Below are 14,512 nucleotides of genomic sequence, written 5' to 3'. Positions count from 1 at the left end.
GAACATTGCCCTCATGAACACATTCTCGGTATGGATTTTCTAGCCACGCACTCTGCCCTCATAGACTGTTCAGCTGGCTCTCTCCATCTCGATTTACCCCTCTTTTCCGACCCAACTCTACCTTTAGACACGTTACTACCTGCAGCCACTGAATATGCTGGTGAAGCCATTGCCCGCGCCGACCACGCGCGCCAAGTCGCCCGTAACTGTCTACAGGCTTCACAGGCGTGCCAACAACAGCTCTACAATTCTCACCATAGGGACGTGCACTTTTCTCCGGGTTCTCTCGTGCTCCTCTGGTCACCTACTCGGCGTGTGGGACTGTCGGAAAAACTGTTGTCGCCCTACACTGGACCATTCCGTATCATTCGCCAAGTGACAGACGTCACGTACGAGATTGTTCCAACCGATCCAACAAAGTCATCGTCAGCTCCGAGCGACACCGTTCACGTGGCTCGGCTAAAGCCCTATTACCCCCCTTCGACATCATCTGCGTAAATTTAGCACCGGGACGGTGCTTCTACCGCCGGGGGTTATGATACAAAACAGCCTCTAAACACGGCTGCATGAAAGAGGAGGACAAAGTGGGTTTTCCGTTGGATGCTGGTCTGACGCCATCTTGCTCGTCGGGTTCTGTGCGCTGTAAATAGATTATTAAACAAGTTACTCGTAACAATATGATGTAACAGGACGGTTGCTTGACTTATGGACTTGTGACCGACCCTATCACGTAAGCTTAAATGCCAATAATTTATCCCATTTGCTTTTCAAAATGTTTTCTGTCTTCCGTCGAAGGGCTTGCTAGGAACCAAATATATATTATGTGAATAAGGGATAGGCTGTTTGGAATTGGCTTTTGCAGCGTAGTGGTGAGGGGAAATTGCTTAGAGAGAATTTAATTTTTTGGTACACTTGAATGATTGCTAATAATAACAACTGAATACGACGTAGTGAGTGCTAAAAAATAATTGCTGGAGCAATTATTTTTGATAGTACTAAGCATACACACATGATAGTCTCTTTTTCTTTTCTTATGAAGGAACGTATTGTACTGTAGAACGAATGTTGGGCACTCCCAGTGCAAGTGTAGTTGGGCTTTTTCTTTTTTTCGTCATCATTTCCTTTTTTAGCGAGGACAGACTGGTCATCAAAAGAATGCGATTGGCTTGGTATACCGAGTTCGAGTATAAGAGGAGAATGATTAAGCAGTTTCAGGGACTGTAGATAGTGAATAATGTTCAGAAGGTTATATTCTCCCTATGTTAAGCAATGATTATTATACTCATTCGCAAGTTCTTCTTTTTTTTTTTTTGCTTTCCGCAATTTTTCTGCAGCTGATAGAGTTCTTGGAGGCCAATGAGGTGAATCGGCCAGTGACGATTCGTGCCAACTCATTGAAGACGAGGCGACGTGATTTGGCTCAGGTAAAGTGGTGTGGAGCCGAAGGAACGGCCTTTGTGAAGTATTCTTAACCATTACACAGTGTTTAGATTAGAGTGCTTTACCACAATAAAAAAATTAATGTGTATTATGTTAGTAAAGGAATGTAAAGAATGAATGTCTCAGCAAGCTCTGCAAAAAGTAGAGATTGCTTCATTCATTCTTTACATTACCTACCATTCTTCACATTACCTTTACATTACCTACCAGGTCATAGGCTGAGCATCGCTAGTCGTGTTGCATTGGTGTAGCAGATAAAAATGGGTTTTCCATTTTGCAGGCTCTCATCAACCGAGGTGTCAACTTGGATCCAATTGGAAAGTGGTCCAAGGTTGGACTTATAGTCTACAACTCACAGGTCGCAGTTGGTATGGCTTCTTTTTTCTTTTTTTCCTTTCACACGGCTTGCAGAATCTTCCGTGATTCCGTGACCTTTTATGGCATATGAGGGTCAGCTGTAATTCAGCTATCATGCAGAAAGTTGAAGAGGCCATGACACGGTCACCCGATAATTTTCGGTTTTCAGTAAAAACTGGAATTAGAGGGTCTATTATGCCTGTACAGAAGCAAAAAAGCATGCCGTGAAAGAGTTTGTCAGTGCGTGGGCTTCGTTACGAGGGTGCAAAAGGGCCGCCTGCCCCTTTCATGCCTCACTTGCCCTCACCCAAGCCATACCAGCGCTCTCCTCCTCCCCCTGCCCCACGATGCAACACTGGTTTGTACCCCCCCCCCCCCCAATAGAAAATCCTGCCGGCGACCATGTTTCAGTGCAAAACAGGCCCTAGAAGTCACCGGCTGTTAATCCCGCCCACTGTCTGTGACCACTATTTTGCCATGACGCCTGTGACAGCAAGTTAGTAACAGCAAGATAAATAAAAACAAACAAATATGTGTGAATGTTCAAAATATATATGTGAAATACATGTACGTAGTTCACAGACATATAAAAGTAAGTGCACGGATGGCGTTAAGTGGGAACACGGAGGGGGTGTTTGTGAAAAGCCACTTCTGATCTAGTCTGCATCACGTCACTGTGTATGCTCTTGAGATGTCACTCACTCATTAACCCGTGAGTCTGAACTAGTAAGTAACTCCTGTATGACGAGCTAACACTTACTGAAACAGATTCTGATCTGGCAGTCGAGTGACAGTTCGGAGGGATCACCGCTTGACGCACTGGCAGTAGAGAAACTCGTGCACACGTTCATAGCACAAGCAAACTGCGCGGTTGAGTGCACTGAAGAAAACTGTGTAGCTGTGACTTCGTCCGGAAAGCAAAAACAAGTCTGATACCTCTGACCATTTGTCTTATAGCCGACGAGATGGAAGTGGTTTTTGCAAGTCCCCGAAACGGGAAAGGCCACCACTACGTCATCATTTGTATCAGTCAATGCATACATGGAAACAGGCGTAACCGGGGAGCAATAAAAGAGGGAGTAACAAATTGGCCACCTTTTGCGAAAATTCTAAACCAGAAAGCCATCAGTTTTGCGGGTGTAAGAAGTGGAAATCGTCCAAAGAGCGATATGAAAACTGTCCAGTGCACCACAATAGTAAAGCATTTTATGAAACGTAGACATATCAGCACAAAAGAAAGATTCCACGTATTCCCACAATGTGGAAGCGCCTGGAAAGCAAAAGAAATTATCGAAAAAGGTGTATGTTTTAAATATAGAGGCAATGATGTACATGATGTTTTTGAAGTTAAATGACAGTTGTCTGAAGTGTCAACCACATTTTGTTGCACAGGGCCCTTTGTTTCAGTATATGGGAGCCCAATTAAAATTAGCGAGGGTTGACTTCTGGCCTGGTTGATGCGATGTAATCCTAGTGTTTATCAGAGGAACTTTTTAGAAATGGGCTAACTTTTGCTTAATTTAAACACGGCTTGATTATAAGGCAGCTCATGATTTATATATGAAATGAAACTATTTTTCTTTTGTGTATTTTGTGCATTGCCAAACATCTCCCGAAGGAGATGTTTGACAATGACTTACTAACATGAGAAAAAGTATGTTTCTGTGATGGTTTTCCAATTAAGAGAAATCATTATATCACCATTCAGAATGTCAGCTGCATGCAGTGAAACAAAAATGGATCTTTTGAACCCACCTGAACAAAGGTTATGGTATTGCATATTTGGGAATGAACTAACCTTTAAGAGGCACTTACACAAATTTTTTTTTGCTGTGATGTGTTGCGGGACGGCTGTTAGTCATAGCATGGCACGTCGTTTGATGCAGTGCGCCACAGATAATTACAGGCTCCTCACTACCGACCAGTCTCAGTTTTAAGGAGCTCCAAAAACGACAAGCTGCATGTTGCAGTTATCGCCACCTAGCGTCTGCAACGTTCGACCACGTCAGCGCACAGAACTGAGACGCGCTTCCGCATGGTCCACATCAAGAAGTCCTTTCGAACTGGAAACGGGACAGCACTGTCGCCAAGCACAAAGCTTTCAACGTGCGTGCCGTGGCCACGGACTTGCGAGCAGCTTCCGAGTAGTCGCTTGCTAGAGAAAACACTGAAGAAAAAAAAAGGTGGTTATGATGTCATCATAAATTGTACTGACTGCAGTGTGGTGATGTAAGGGAAGTAGGGAGGTCACCATGGGGTCACTTTGGAGGGTGTCAATACCTTCACAATTCAAACTTATATAAATTCATGTTAAATACCTCCAAGCTACATGTGTTTGTTGTTGATATTGTGCAGGGAATATATACACATCATCGTGGGAACGAATCCTGCAGGCTCTCAGTGATGAAATTTTGTGTCAGTACTCCTTAGGCTGGGATATGGCTCAGAAATGTTTGAATTCAATAAATTTTGCTCAAGTGGGCTTAGAACGTCCATTCTTGTTTTATTGCACGCAGTTCTTATCCTAGAATGTTGTGGTATGCTGACTTATGTGGTAATTTTCTCAGTTTAGGAAAAAAAAAATTCTTGCTCCCAACAAGGCACATGAAGCATTTGATATCTGAAAACTTTATATTGTTCTAGAAAAATATTTTCGTATATTTGTACTCTGCACACAAATACGACACATGAACTCATACGTACACCAAGTTTCACCAATATCGATAAGGAATATTGAAAAAAGTATTGAAGTGCAGTGTCGCTTCTCAGGCTGGAGGAAGTTTGAATTTTTTTTTCAGTTTTATTTAAATCCTTTGTTATTTATACCGCACTCCGTGCACAGGTGCCACTCCCGAGTACCTGGCCGGCCACTACGTTTTGCAGGGTGCGGCCTCCATGCTTCCGGTCATGGCACTCGCCCCTCAGGAGAACGAACGAATCCTGGACATGTGTTCCGCTCCCGGAGGAAAGACGAGCCACATAGGTGGGTGCACGCACCGGTGGCTTCTGAAGTTGTTCTTTCTCAAAATATTACGAGCGGTTTTTCAAGGTGGTCGTACGGTGACGACAACATACAATGGTTGCATGGTGGACAGACAGGCTTGTAACGTCAGTATGTGTGGTATCTGTGTAGTGAAGAGTTCGTGCTCACACGTAAGGAACGAGTGCTAGTCTGGATTCATTGTAGTCAACCAATTTGATTTTATCTAGACCTGTGCGAATGTCACTTGTTTTAGTTCAAAGCAGAATCGAATTGAAGAAGGGAATGGTTAATAGTATGTCACAATATCTTTAGCTAAAGGTGGCTGGAAAGACTACTGGGAATGTCACTCAATGTTGAAACAATAAGGAGCTGTAACTGGATTTCTGCCTTTTATTTCAGCTGCAATTATGAAGAATACGGGGGTTCTCTTTGCCAACGAATTACACAAGGAACGTTGCAAGGCCGTTGTTGGCAACCTGCACAGGCTGGGCGTGAACAACACCGTTGTCTGCTCTTATGACGGGCGAAAGTTCCCTGAGGTATGAAAAGACCTAATGTTTTTTCTTTTTGTTTTTTTTTGTAATTGTGATGTTGGAGTCGTGGTGTGGGCTTGTTCGTATGGATTTCACTTTGAAACGATTGTGTTGGAGCTTAAATGGCACATACTGTAGTGAAACAGAACATACCAGCTGTAAGTGACAAACCAATATTTTTTACACTCGGGGTATAAAAAATCAGGTTACTATGTCCAATGGTTCGTTGTTCATGCTGATGTTGAATATTTTGCTCTGGCTCACCAGTTGACTACAATACTACGGGCTTTACATTTATGGGACATCAAAACGAGCCACAACAATGTTATAAAAACGGTAGAACAACATTTTGAAATCTTTAAATATGGTTTGTTGAAGCTGTTGGCTAGCATCTGCAGTTGCACCATTTGAAGGAAGTGGGAAAGCTTTAATTCACACTGGACATGCTGCGATTACAGGTTGCCAAAGGATTTGACAGAGTGCTACTGGATGCACCATGCAGTGGTACAGGTGTTTTGTCCAAGGATCCTGCTGTTAAAACAAATAAGGTGACTCATGTTTGCTTCAGCTTGTTTTAAATTTGGTGTACATGGGTCCTGTAGTTCCAGTTCCTGTTTTAGCCAGCTTGGGTTTTCTTGCTTGTCCCCTTACTCAAAGCAGTGGTGTGACCTTTCGTTTGTTTTATGCAATGGTTAAACAGTAGGAAATCTTTCTTTCCATATTTCCTTCAGTATTTTGGGTGTCCTATGCTACAACTGCAGCATTTCTTGTTTGTTTTGTTCATAACTATAGTACGACCCCGATTACACTGCTTTGATTGTACCAGGCATAGCCGTCGTGTAAAATAGACAGTGACACTTAGCTTCGCCCAAAAAAAGGTTGCAGATTGCTTAAATAAGCCCATGACATGACCCTGCTTTCCTCGGAGGAAAGTATATGAAGTTACATTTGAAAATGGCAGTTGATGGAGGTGCGAGTGAATCTTTTTTCTCGACTTAAGGGGAGACACGGGTATGGGAGACCGAAAATTTTCCGAAAAACCGATTTTTTGATGTATTTTTTACATAATCATTAAGGTCTAAGGAAGCTGTTCCTAAAATATTATAGCCCTGTAATGCGTATTTGTCGAGTTATTGGGTCGCAAAGTCAGTTTGATGACCATTTTCGCTTGCGAAATCACCTCAAAAACGGTCGTATTCAACGCCGCAGCGCGCGAGAACTGCACCAAGTAGCGCGGCCATTTTGGTCTCATTTTAAAGACGCATTTTTCTATTATCTGTTTGTAGCAGAACAACGTTTTTCGTCTAGCAACAACGCAGCTATCGCGCATAAATAAAAACTGAATACTCGCACATCATTGGTGCGTTTTTGTCACGTGGGGCAGTTCCCGTTTTCCTATTGGACGCGAAGGGATTCGTCTGCTAAACAGCGACGTGCAAGCCGCCATTTTGCGTAGAGGCCTAACAACGGCTGTGCATTCAGTGCAATGGCAGGCGGTCATCGAAAGTTCCGGAGTGCTCATGCATTCGGAAAAAGGTGAAAACGGCGTCCGAGAGTCCGCACCTTATCACCAGCGAGACCTTCTGCCGCTGAGAACTCGGAAGAAGCAGGCTGTGGCAGCGCTATCACCGCCGCGGCACCCGCGATCGCGGACGCGATAGCCGCGTCCCAAGATCACACGAGAGCTGTGCGCGTCGACACTCCCCTGGTTTTCGACGCTGAAAAAGTGGCCATCGAGTGTCGTGCAAGCGATGTTCTGCAAGATCTTTCATCGAAGTCTGCCACAAAACGCAAGCGGTCTTTTTTTCGAGACTCGGATGGAGCCGCAACGCCTGGTACGCCGTTCACCGTCGTTAGCTTAGAGTTGGTCAACGAACTTCTTCAGTGTATAAAGTGCGGTGTGTGTGGCGGGCCTGGCAGAATCTGCAAGGAAGACCGCAAATATGGCATAGCTGCGAAACTTGTTCTCACATGTGACGAGTGCGGTAAACTGAGGACCGTATGGAGCTCGCTGAGAGCAGGGGGGGGGCGCAGCGCACGGCCCCTTCGAAATCAAGGTGCTCGCGGTTCGCGCGGCAATGAGCACAGGAAACGGGCAAACTGCGCTCAACGATATTTTTTCCGCCCTAAATATTTCACGGAGAGGCCTGCACACCAAGACATACCAGGATTATGTGAAATTGAAAATGAACCCTGCCGTGCAGAAGGCTGCCGCGCGCGTTATTGACGACTGCGCGAGCACCGTGAAAACGGTGTATTCCGAACTCAACTATGGAAATTCTGGAAATATCGCCGTTTTCTTTGATGGGACTTGGCTGACCAGGAACCACTCATCCCATATTTCTGTAGGGACCGTGATTGAACTATTCACGGGTTATGTGCTCGACTTAGTCGTCCTATCGAACTTTTGTTTGGGCTGCCAGCTAGGGCCAAAGGAGGACAACCCAAGGTATGCCGAGTGGCTAGCTGGTCACACTTGCCAAAAGAATACCTCCAGTAAGCCAGGACAAATGGAGGTGAAAGCAGCACAAATTTTATTTGGCCGCTCATTGGAGAGACATGGGCTCCGCTACACAACCATGTTGTGTGATGGAGACAGCCGGGCCTTCAACAGTCTGCAGGAGGCACAGGTATATGGCTTCGTGCCAATAGAAAAAGAGGACTGTGTCAACCATGTGCATAAGCGCATGGGCACAGCACTTCAAAACCTCCTGCAAAAACAAAGAGTTAAAGAAAAGCCAAGCCTTGGCGGCAAGGGCAAACTGACAGGCAAGCTGGTCACAAAGCTCACGTCATATTATGGATGGGCATTACAAAGCAACCAAGGAAGCATTGAGGCCATGAATAATGCTTTCTGGGCAACCTTTTATCACGTAGCATCTACTGATGCAAGCCCTCAGCACTCTCTCTGCCCAACTGGTGAAGAGTCACGGTGCAAGTACAACAAGGCTGTTGCCAAGCAGGAGACTCCTCCAAATCATCGCTACAACCTGCCGGAGTATGTGGTTGATGCCTTGCGGCCTATTTACACGCGCCTCTCTGACAAGAAATTGCTGGAGCGTTGTCAGCGAGGCAAAACACAGAACCCAAACGAGAGCCTGCACTCCGTCATCTGGTCGCTCGTGTCCAAAAACAAACACGCGTCGCTTTTGACCGTTGAAGCTGCTGTGGCCGAAGCTGTCGCAAGGTTCAACGCTGGCAAAGGGAGAGCAGATGCCGCCATATTGAAGGAGCTGCACCTGCAGCAGAGTGTTGTGGCCGCTGAAAGATGCTCAGAAAAGGACAGTCGCCGACTAGTGGCATCTGAGAAGAAGCATGCCATGAAAAGAAAGCGCACCAAGGAGGATGATGATGACTACATTCCTGGTGGCTTCTAACATGGTTAATACATCGATTCACACCTTTTCTTGTTAAATATAAGTGCTCAGCATGTTCCTAAACTTCTTTTCTCGTTTTCTCAAAACATTTTTCATCACACCCTAAGCCATTGCCCACAGTATCTTTTGATGTAGCAGTCGGATTTTGATAATTCTTGCAGCATTTGAAAGTTTATACATTGATTAGTGCAAGAAAACCAAAAAAATGTAATATTTTTATTTACAATAGTTATTTAGGCAATTAGCAATAAACTTAAGCAACAGTTTCAGATTTCTAATGAGTATACTTGTTAAGGCCATAACTCTGCTACCAAAGAAGCTAAAAATAAAATTATGGTTTTGTTGCACTCCCTGGCCTTCATGGAATGCTGTCATATAAAATTTGTAGCAATATTTTATGAGGAAGATGTCAAAAGGCTGGGCAGAATGCAAGTTTATGTAACAGTCAATATTTAAAAATCTCAAAGTGATAGTAAAAAACTAATTGCATATTTGTTTTCAGCTGTGAAAAATACATATTGTATTTGTGAAGAAAGAAAGATAGAAAGACGAAAGAAAGAAAGAAAGACGGATCTATCCGATTTTGCGTGGACTATCGTCGTTTGAATAAGATAACCCGCAAGGACGTCTTTCCTTTGCCGCGCATTGATGACGCCATTGACACCCTTCACGGAGCGGAATTTTTCTCGTCGCTAGATTTGCGGTCTGGCTACTGGCAGGTCCCAATGGCAGAAGCCGATCGCCAAAAAACGGCATTTATTACACCAGACGGACTATATGAATTTAACGTCATGCCCTTTGGGCTTTGTAACGCGCCTGCCACGTTTGAACGTCTTATGGATAATACGCTACGTGGCCTCAAATGGAATATGTGCCTCTGTTACCTCGACGATGTCGTGGTTTTCTCCCATGACTTTCCTACGCACCTCCTTCGCCTCAGGCACGTTTTGAGTTGTCTGACCAACGCTGGTCTGCAGCTTAACCTGAAAAAATGCCGCTTGTCATTTTAGGCCACATCGTGTCCAAGCACGGCGTATTACCAGACCCAGCAAAACTTCGAGCAGTCGCAGAATTTCCCAAGCCGACGACCATGAAAGAACTTCGCAGTTTTGTAGGCCTATGCTCCTATTTCCGGCGCTTTGTTCGCAATTTTGCATCTATCATGTCACCGTTAACCCAGCTTCTTCGCGGTGACGTGAACCTCACCTCCTGGTCCCCTGCGTGTGACGTTGCCTTCACTACTCTGCGCCGTCTGCTCACTTCCTCACCTATTCTTCGCCACTTCGACCCGACGGCTCCTACCGAAGTGCACACCGACGCCAGCGGCGTCGGGCTAGGCGCGGTCCTCGCTCAACGAAAGCCCGGCTATTCAGAATACGTTGTAGCCTACGCTAGCCGCATTCTGACGAAAGCCGAAACTAATTACAGCGTGACAGAAAAAGAGTGTTTGGCTCTGGTGTGGGCGCTTAGAAAGTTCCGGCCGTACTTATACGACCGCCCGTTCGATCTAGTAACTGATCACCACGCGCTTTGCTGGCTCTCCACGTCGAAAGACCCTTCTGGCCGCCTTGCGCGATGGGCACTTCGCATCCAGGAGTACGACATTCGCGTCGTATACCGCTGCGGACGCAAACACTCTGACGCTGATGCCCTGTCCCGCTCACCTTTACCACCAGATCAGACGTGCGGAAACACTTGCCTCCAGACCTTGTCATCGCTAAATCTCGACTCGATCGCCACCGAACAACGTCGTGACCCGTGGATCGCCTCTCTTATCGAATATTTATCTGGCACGCCCCACCTTCCAGTATCTCGATCCCTCCGACGTCAAACTTTCCATTTCGCCATCCGCGATCAACTTCTTCATCGACGCAACTACGCTCCCGATGGCCGCCGGTGGTTGCTGGTCATTCCACGCACTTTACGATCGCAAGTATGCGCCTCCCTTCACGACGATCCGCAATGTGGCCACGCCGGAGTGTTCAAAACATATGAACGCCTTCGCCGTCGCTATTACTGGCGCGGCATGTACAATTTTGTACGTAAATTCGTGCAGTGCTGTCCTGACTGCCAGCGACGTAAATCAACACTGCCACGTGCGACTGGCGCATTGCAGCCACTTCCATGCCCTGCCAAGCCATTTGATCGCGTTAGCGTTGACCTCTATGGCCCCCTTCCATTGACACCAGATGGTAATCGGTGGATTATAGTGGCGGTTGACCACCTGACACGCTACGCCGAAACAGCCGCTTTGCCGAGCGCTACAGCTCAGGATGTCGCCTCTTTCATTTTGCAACGCTTTATCCTTCGACTTGGTGCATCTCAAGAGCTCCTTAGTGACAGAGGCCGCGCTTTCCTTTCCGAGGTCGTCGAAACTCTGCTTTCGGAATGCCACGTCATTCATCGGAAAACGACAGCATACCACCCGCAGACTAATGGACTAACGGAACGGTTCAACCGCACGCTAGGTGATATGCTCTCAATGTACGTGGCATCTGATCATAGCAACTGGGACCGTGTTCTCCCATACGTCACGTTCGCATATAACACCGCAATACAAACCACCACGGGATTCTCACCTTTCTTTCTTCTTTACGGACGTGAGCCTTCCCATACAATTGATACCCTACTTCCTTACCGTCCTGATGGTTCCGAGTGTCCACCTATCTCCGATGCTGCTAGACAAGCCGAAGAGTTCCGCCAGCTCGCCCGTGCGTTCACCTCGGAAGAGCAACAACACCAGAAAGAAACCCGTAGCACCTCTCTTCCGGATCCCAGCTATGCCCCAGGGTCTCTTGTGTGGCTTGCCATCCCATACCAAACACCGGGACTCTCCTCGAAACTTGTCCCCCGGTACGAGGGGCCTTACACCGTTTTGGAGAAAACCTCTCCGGTTAATTTTCTAATTGAACCAGTTTCCCGATCGGACGACATGCGCCGGCGTGCACGTGACATCGTCCATGTTTCCCGACTGAAACCGTACCATGAGCCTTTGCCTGAAACTTCTTAAGTCGCCAGGATGGCTCCTTTTTCAGCGGGGCGATTGTGAAGAAGAAGATGTGCCTGCAGCGAGCAGCATCGCCAACGCCCGGCTCGCTCGGCTCGTGCTTCGGTTCGTTGCTGTGCCGATCGCTGGACGCTTCTTCACGCTGTCTCGTCGCTGTCTTTAACGGCTAATAAACCTCTTCACATATTAAAATTTCAGCTGGAAATACTGAAAATTGAAGAAAAAAATTCAGACCAGTGTCTCCCCTTAAGGTATAATTGTGTTGGCAACAGCTTCCCATCAGATGAATCGGATACATTGTTATCACCAAAGCACATTTTTTTGGAAGTTTCTACTGCATGCTTTCATGCACGACTGAGTTGGGCGCACTATATGTGTTCCGTTGTAGTGTGCTATTGTTGACGTGTTGCTGTTATTTTGAATGCCCATGTGAAAAGGGGTACTGACACAAAAATCATGGTGGGGTGTTTATTTGCTGCAATATGTTGCTGGAGGCCTGTTAGTCATAACACAGCACATCGCTCGCTGCAGTACGCTGTAGATATTTAGTTATAGTCTGTTTATTACCAACGAGTCTCAGTTTTGGTTTGGAAGAGCTCCAAGTATGACAAGCTTCTGTGAGCAACTACACGCCATCTAGCTTTGTAAGTGGCACACTGAACTGTGACACACTTCCACACTGCTGGGACGGTCTTTTGCGGTCCTCATCATTATCGTCGCCTGGTGGAAAAGAATTTCATTCGATTTCATGTATTCACCACAGGCACGGACTCGGTGAGAAGCGGTCGAATCGTAGCCTGCTGGCAAATGTGTGGCAAAAGCTCTGTGCCAACTGTTAAATCATGATTTAGCTGGGTATCTTGGTGCTCAGTCGCAGTGGTGTCTCCTGGAAGCTTGGGGGTTTCTTTTGGTTTTTTTTTTTATGATGTTATTGTCGCGAGGTGCGGCATGTAGTGCTGGATCGGAAGCATGAGCTGCGAAATTCATTAAAAAAAACACACTCTCGAAGCTGTATTCGCTTTTCAGGTTTGGTTGATGATATACGCATGTTCAAGAGAATCTCAGCCATAAAATTTTGTGTCATTATACCTTTAAGGGAAAGTTATGTTGCACGGTGAAAATAGCTGTGTCACATCCTATGCTCAAGGCCTGTGACTGAGTTCAGGAAACAAAAAGAGATCTTCAGCTGCATGTTTTTAACCTGGGAAAGTTTGCACAGGCCAAAAACTTTAAAATATCCGGCTCTCAAAGAGGAACTTCCTGACTAGCTGAAGCTAGTCAGGTCTGGATAGTGCTCGATCTAGGTAATGGCTCTGAATACACGCACGAGGTATAGCCAGAAACAATCGTGAAGCCAAGCCAGGGCAACTGGATCCTGTACAGAAGCACATGAACTGCCTTGAGGATAAATTTTCTATTTTAAAAAGGCATAATGTACCTGTCTCACTTTTTTTTTTCTAATCGTCAATCTAGGGTCACATAAGTTTTTATTTTGCACCTGCAGATATTTTGTCATTGTTAAAGTAAAAAAGGCAATTTTTTTTTTCTCGAACTGTATAGGAGAGTCATAACATAATGTGGAGTCGGGGTACATTATAGTAGTACAACAGAGTTTCTTAATACAATATTTCTATGGAAGTTTTGCTGGAACCAAGTCAATTCATTGTAAAGTTCATAGTAAAGTCGGGGGACATTCAATGCAGGTTCCACTGTATGTGGTTGAAGAAAATGTACACGTAGGTGCAGTGTAGGTACTGCAGCAGTGTTGAAGCATCAAGTTCAATAATAGTCATGTTTAGATATGTGTGCAAAAGACTCAAAAAAGAAATTTTATAGTTGGTATTGTGACTTGGCTGTGAGAAATGCTGTATTCTACATTGTACGTTGTTTGGTTTCTCGCATCCACTCACGCCCCGCTGCTGTGGTCTTCGGCTGCTGTAGGCTAAGGTACTTGGCTGCTGACCCGCAGGTCACGGGATCGAATCCCGGCTGGGGCGGCTGCATTTTCGATGGAGGCAAAAATTCTGTAGGCCCGTATGCTCAGATTTGGGTGCATGTTAAAGAACCCCAGGTGGTAGAAATTTCCAGAGGCCTCCACTACGGCTTCTTTCATAATCATATGGTGGTTTTGGGACGTTAAACCCCACGTATCTATCAATGGGTGTGCTATCTTTAAAGCTTCATTTAATTTTGCTGCTAGTGTGGCTTTTGCATTGCCAATTTGTGGCAAGGTACACGGCAGGCTTCTCCGGAAAATATTCAGAGGGCATATATAAGTGTTTAACTGAGAAAGTTTAGTGTCAATGAATAATGTATGAGCTTTCCAGGCCTAGCACAAGGCCCATAATTAGGTATTGAGGCTTTCAGTCTTGTGTGCCCGTTCATGAAATTCGAAGACGGCTTATGTTTTTTTTTTTTGCACGTCCAGTAACGCTGTTGTAGTGGTTATAGTAAGATTTCACTTTGTGTTACACGGTGCAAAACCAGAACGAAAGAGAACTCGAGGGCTCATTTTTGTTTGTTATACACAACGTTAATGAAAACCGGCTGACATTTAAACCATGGGATGTATAAGTCCAATATTTGTAGGCTTGCTTCTGTATTAATAGTAATTATGATATATGAATGTAAAAAAATTCGAAGCAATGGAAAGACGACTTGCCTCCAGCAGTGACCGAACCCGCAACCGCCGGATAACGCACCCGATGGTTTAATACAAAAGAGTGGCTACCTGGGCTGGTTGGTATTGCATTTTTGAAAAAAATATACAGTCAACTGCCGATTTTTCGGACCCTCTAGGGAGCAAAAAACCGTC

The 14,512-nt window shown here is 45.6% G+C and overlaps 1 protein-coding gene across 1 annotated transcript in view; it reads left to right on the top strand.

Annotated features, from left to right (window-relative positions):
* Nucleotides 1-14,512, top strand: part of LOC119176531 (uncharacterized) — a 37,099-nt gene that overhangs the window by 12,839 nt on the left and 9,748 nt on the right. The window contains exons 10-14 of the mRNA XM_075889262.1: nt 1,335-1,424; nt 1,721-1,808; nt 4,640-4,780; nt 5,180-5,319; nt 5,772-5,861. Coding sequence (XP_075745377.1) covers nt 1,335-1,424; nt 1,721-1,808; nt 4,640-4,780; nt 5,180-5,319; nt 5,772-5,861 — 549 coding nt within the window. The remainder of the gene's footprint in view (nt 1-1,334; nt 1,425-1,720; nt 1,809-4,639; nt 4,781-5,179; nt 5,320-5,771; nt 5,862-14,512) is intronic.

This window comes from Rhipicephalus microplus, chromosome 3 (genome assembly GCF_043290135.1).
Source record: "Rhipicephalus microplus isolate Deutch F79 chromosome 3, USDA_Rmic, whole genome shotgun sequence".
Lineage (NCBI taxonomy): Eukaryota > Metazoa > Arthropoda > Arachnida > Ixodida > Ixodidae > Rhipicephalus > Rhipicephalus microplus.
The sequence above is the reverse complement of the archived record's forward strand: the minus strand, read 5'-3'. Positions and strand labels throughout refer to the sequence as shown.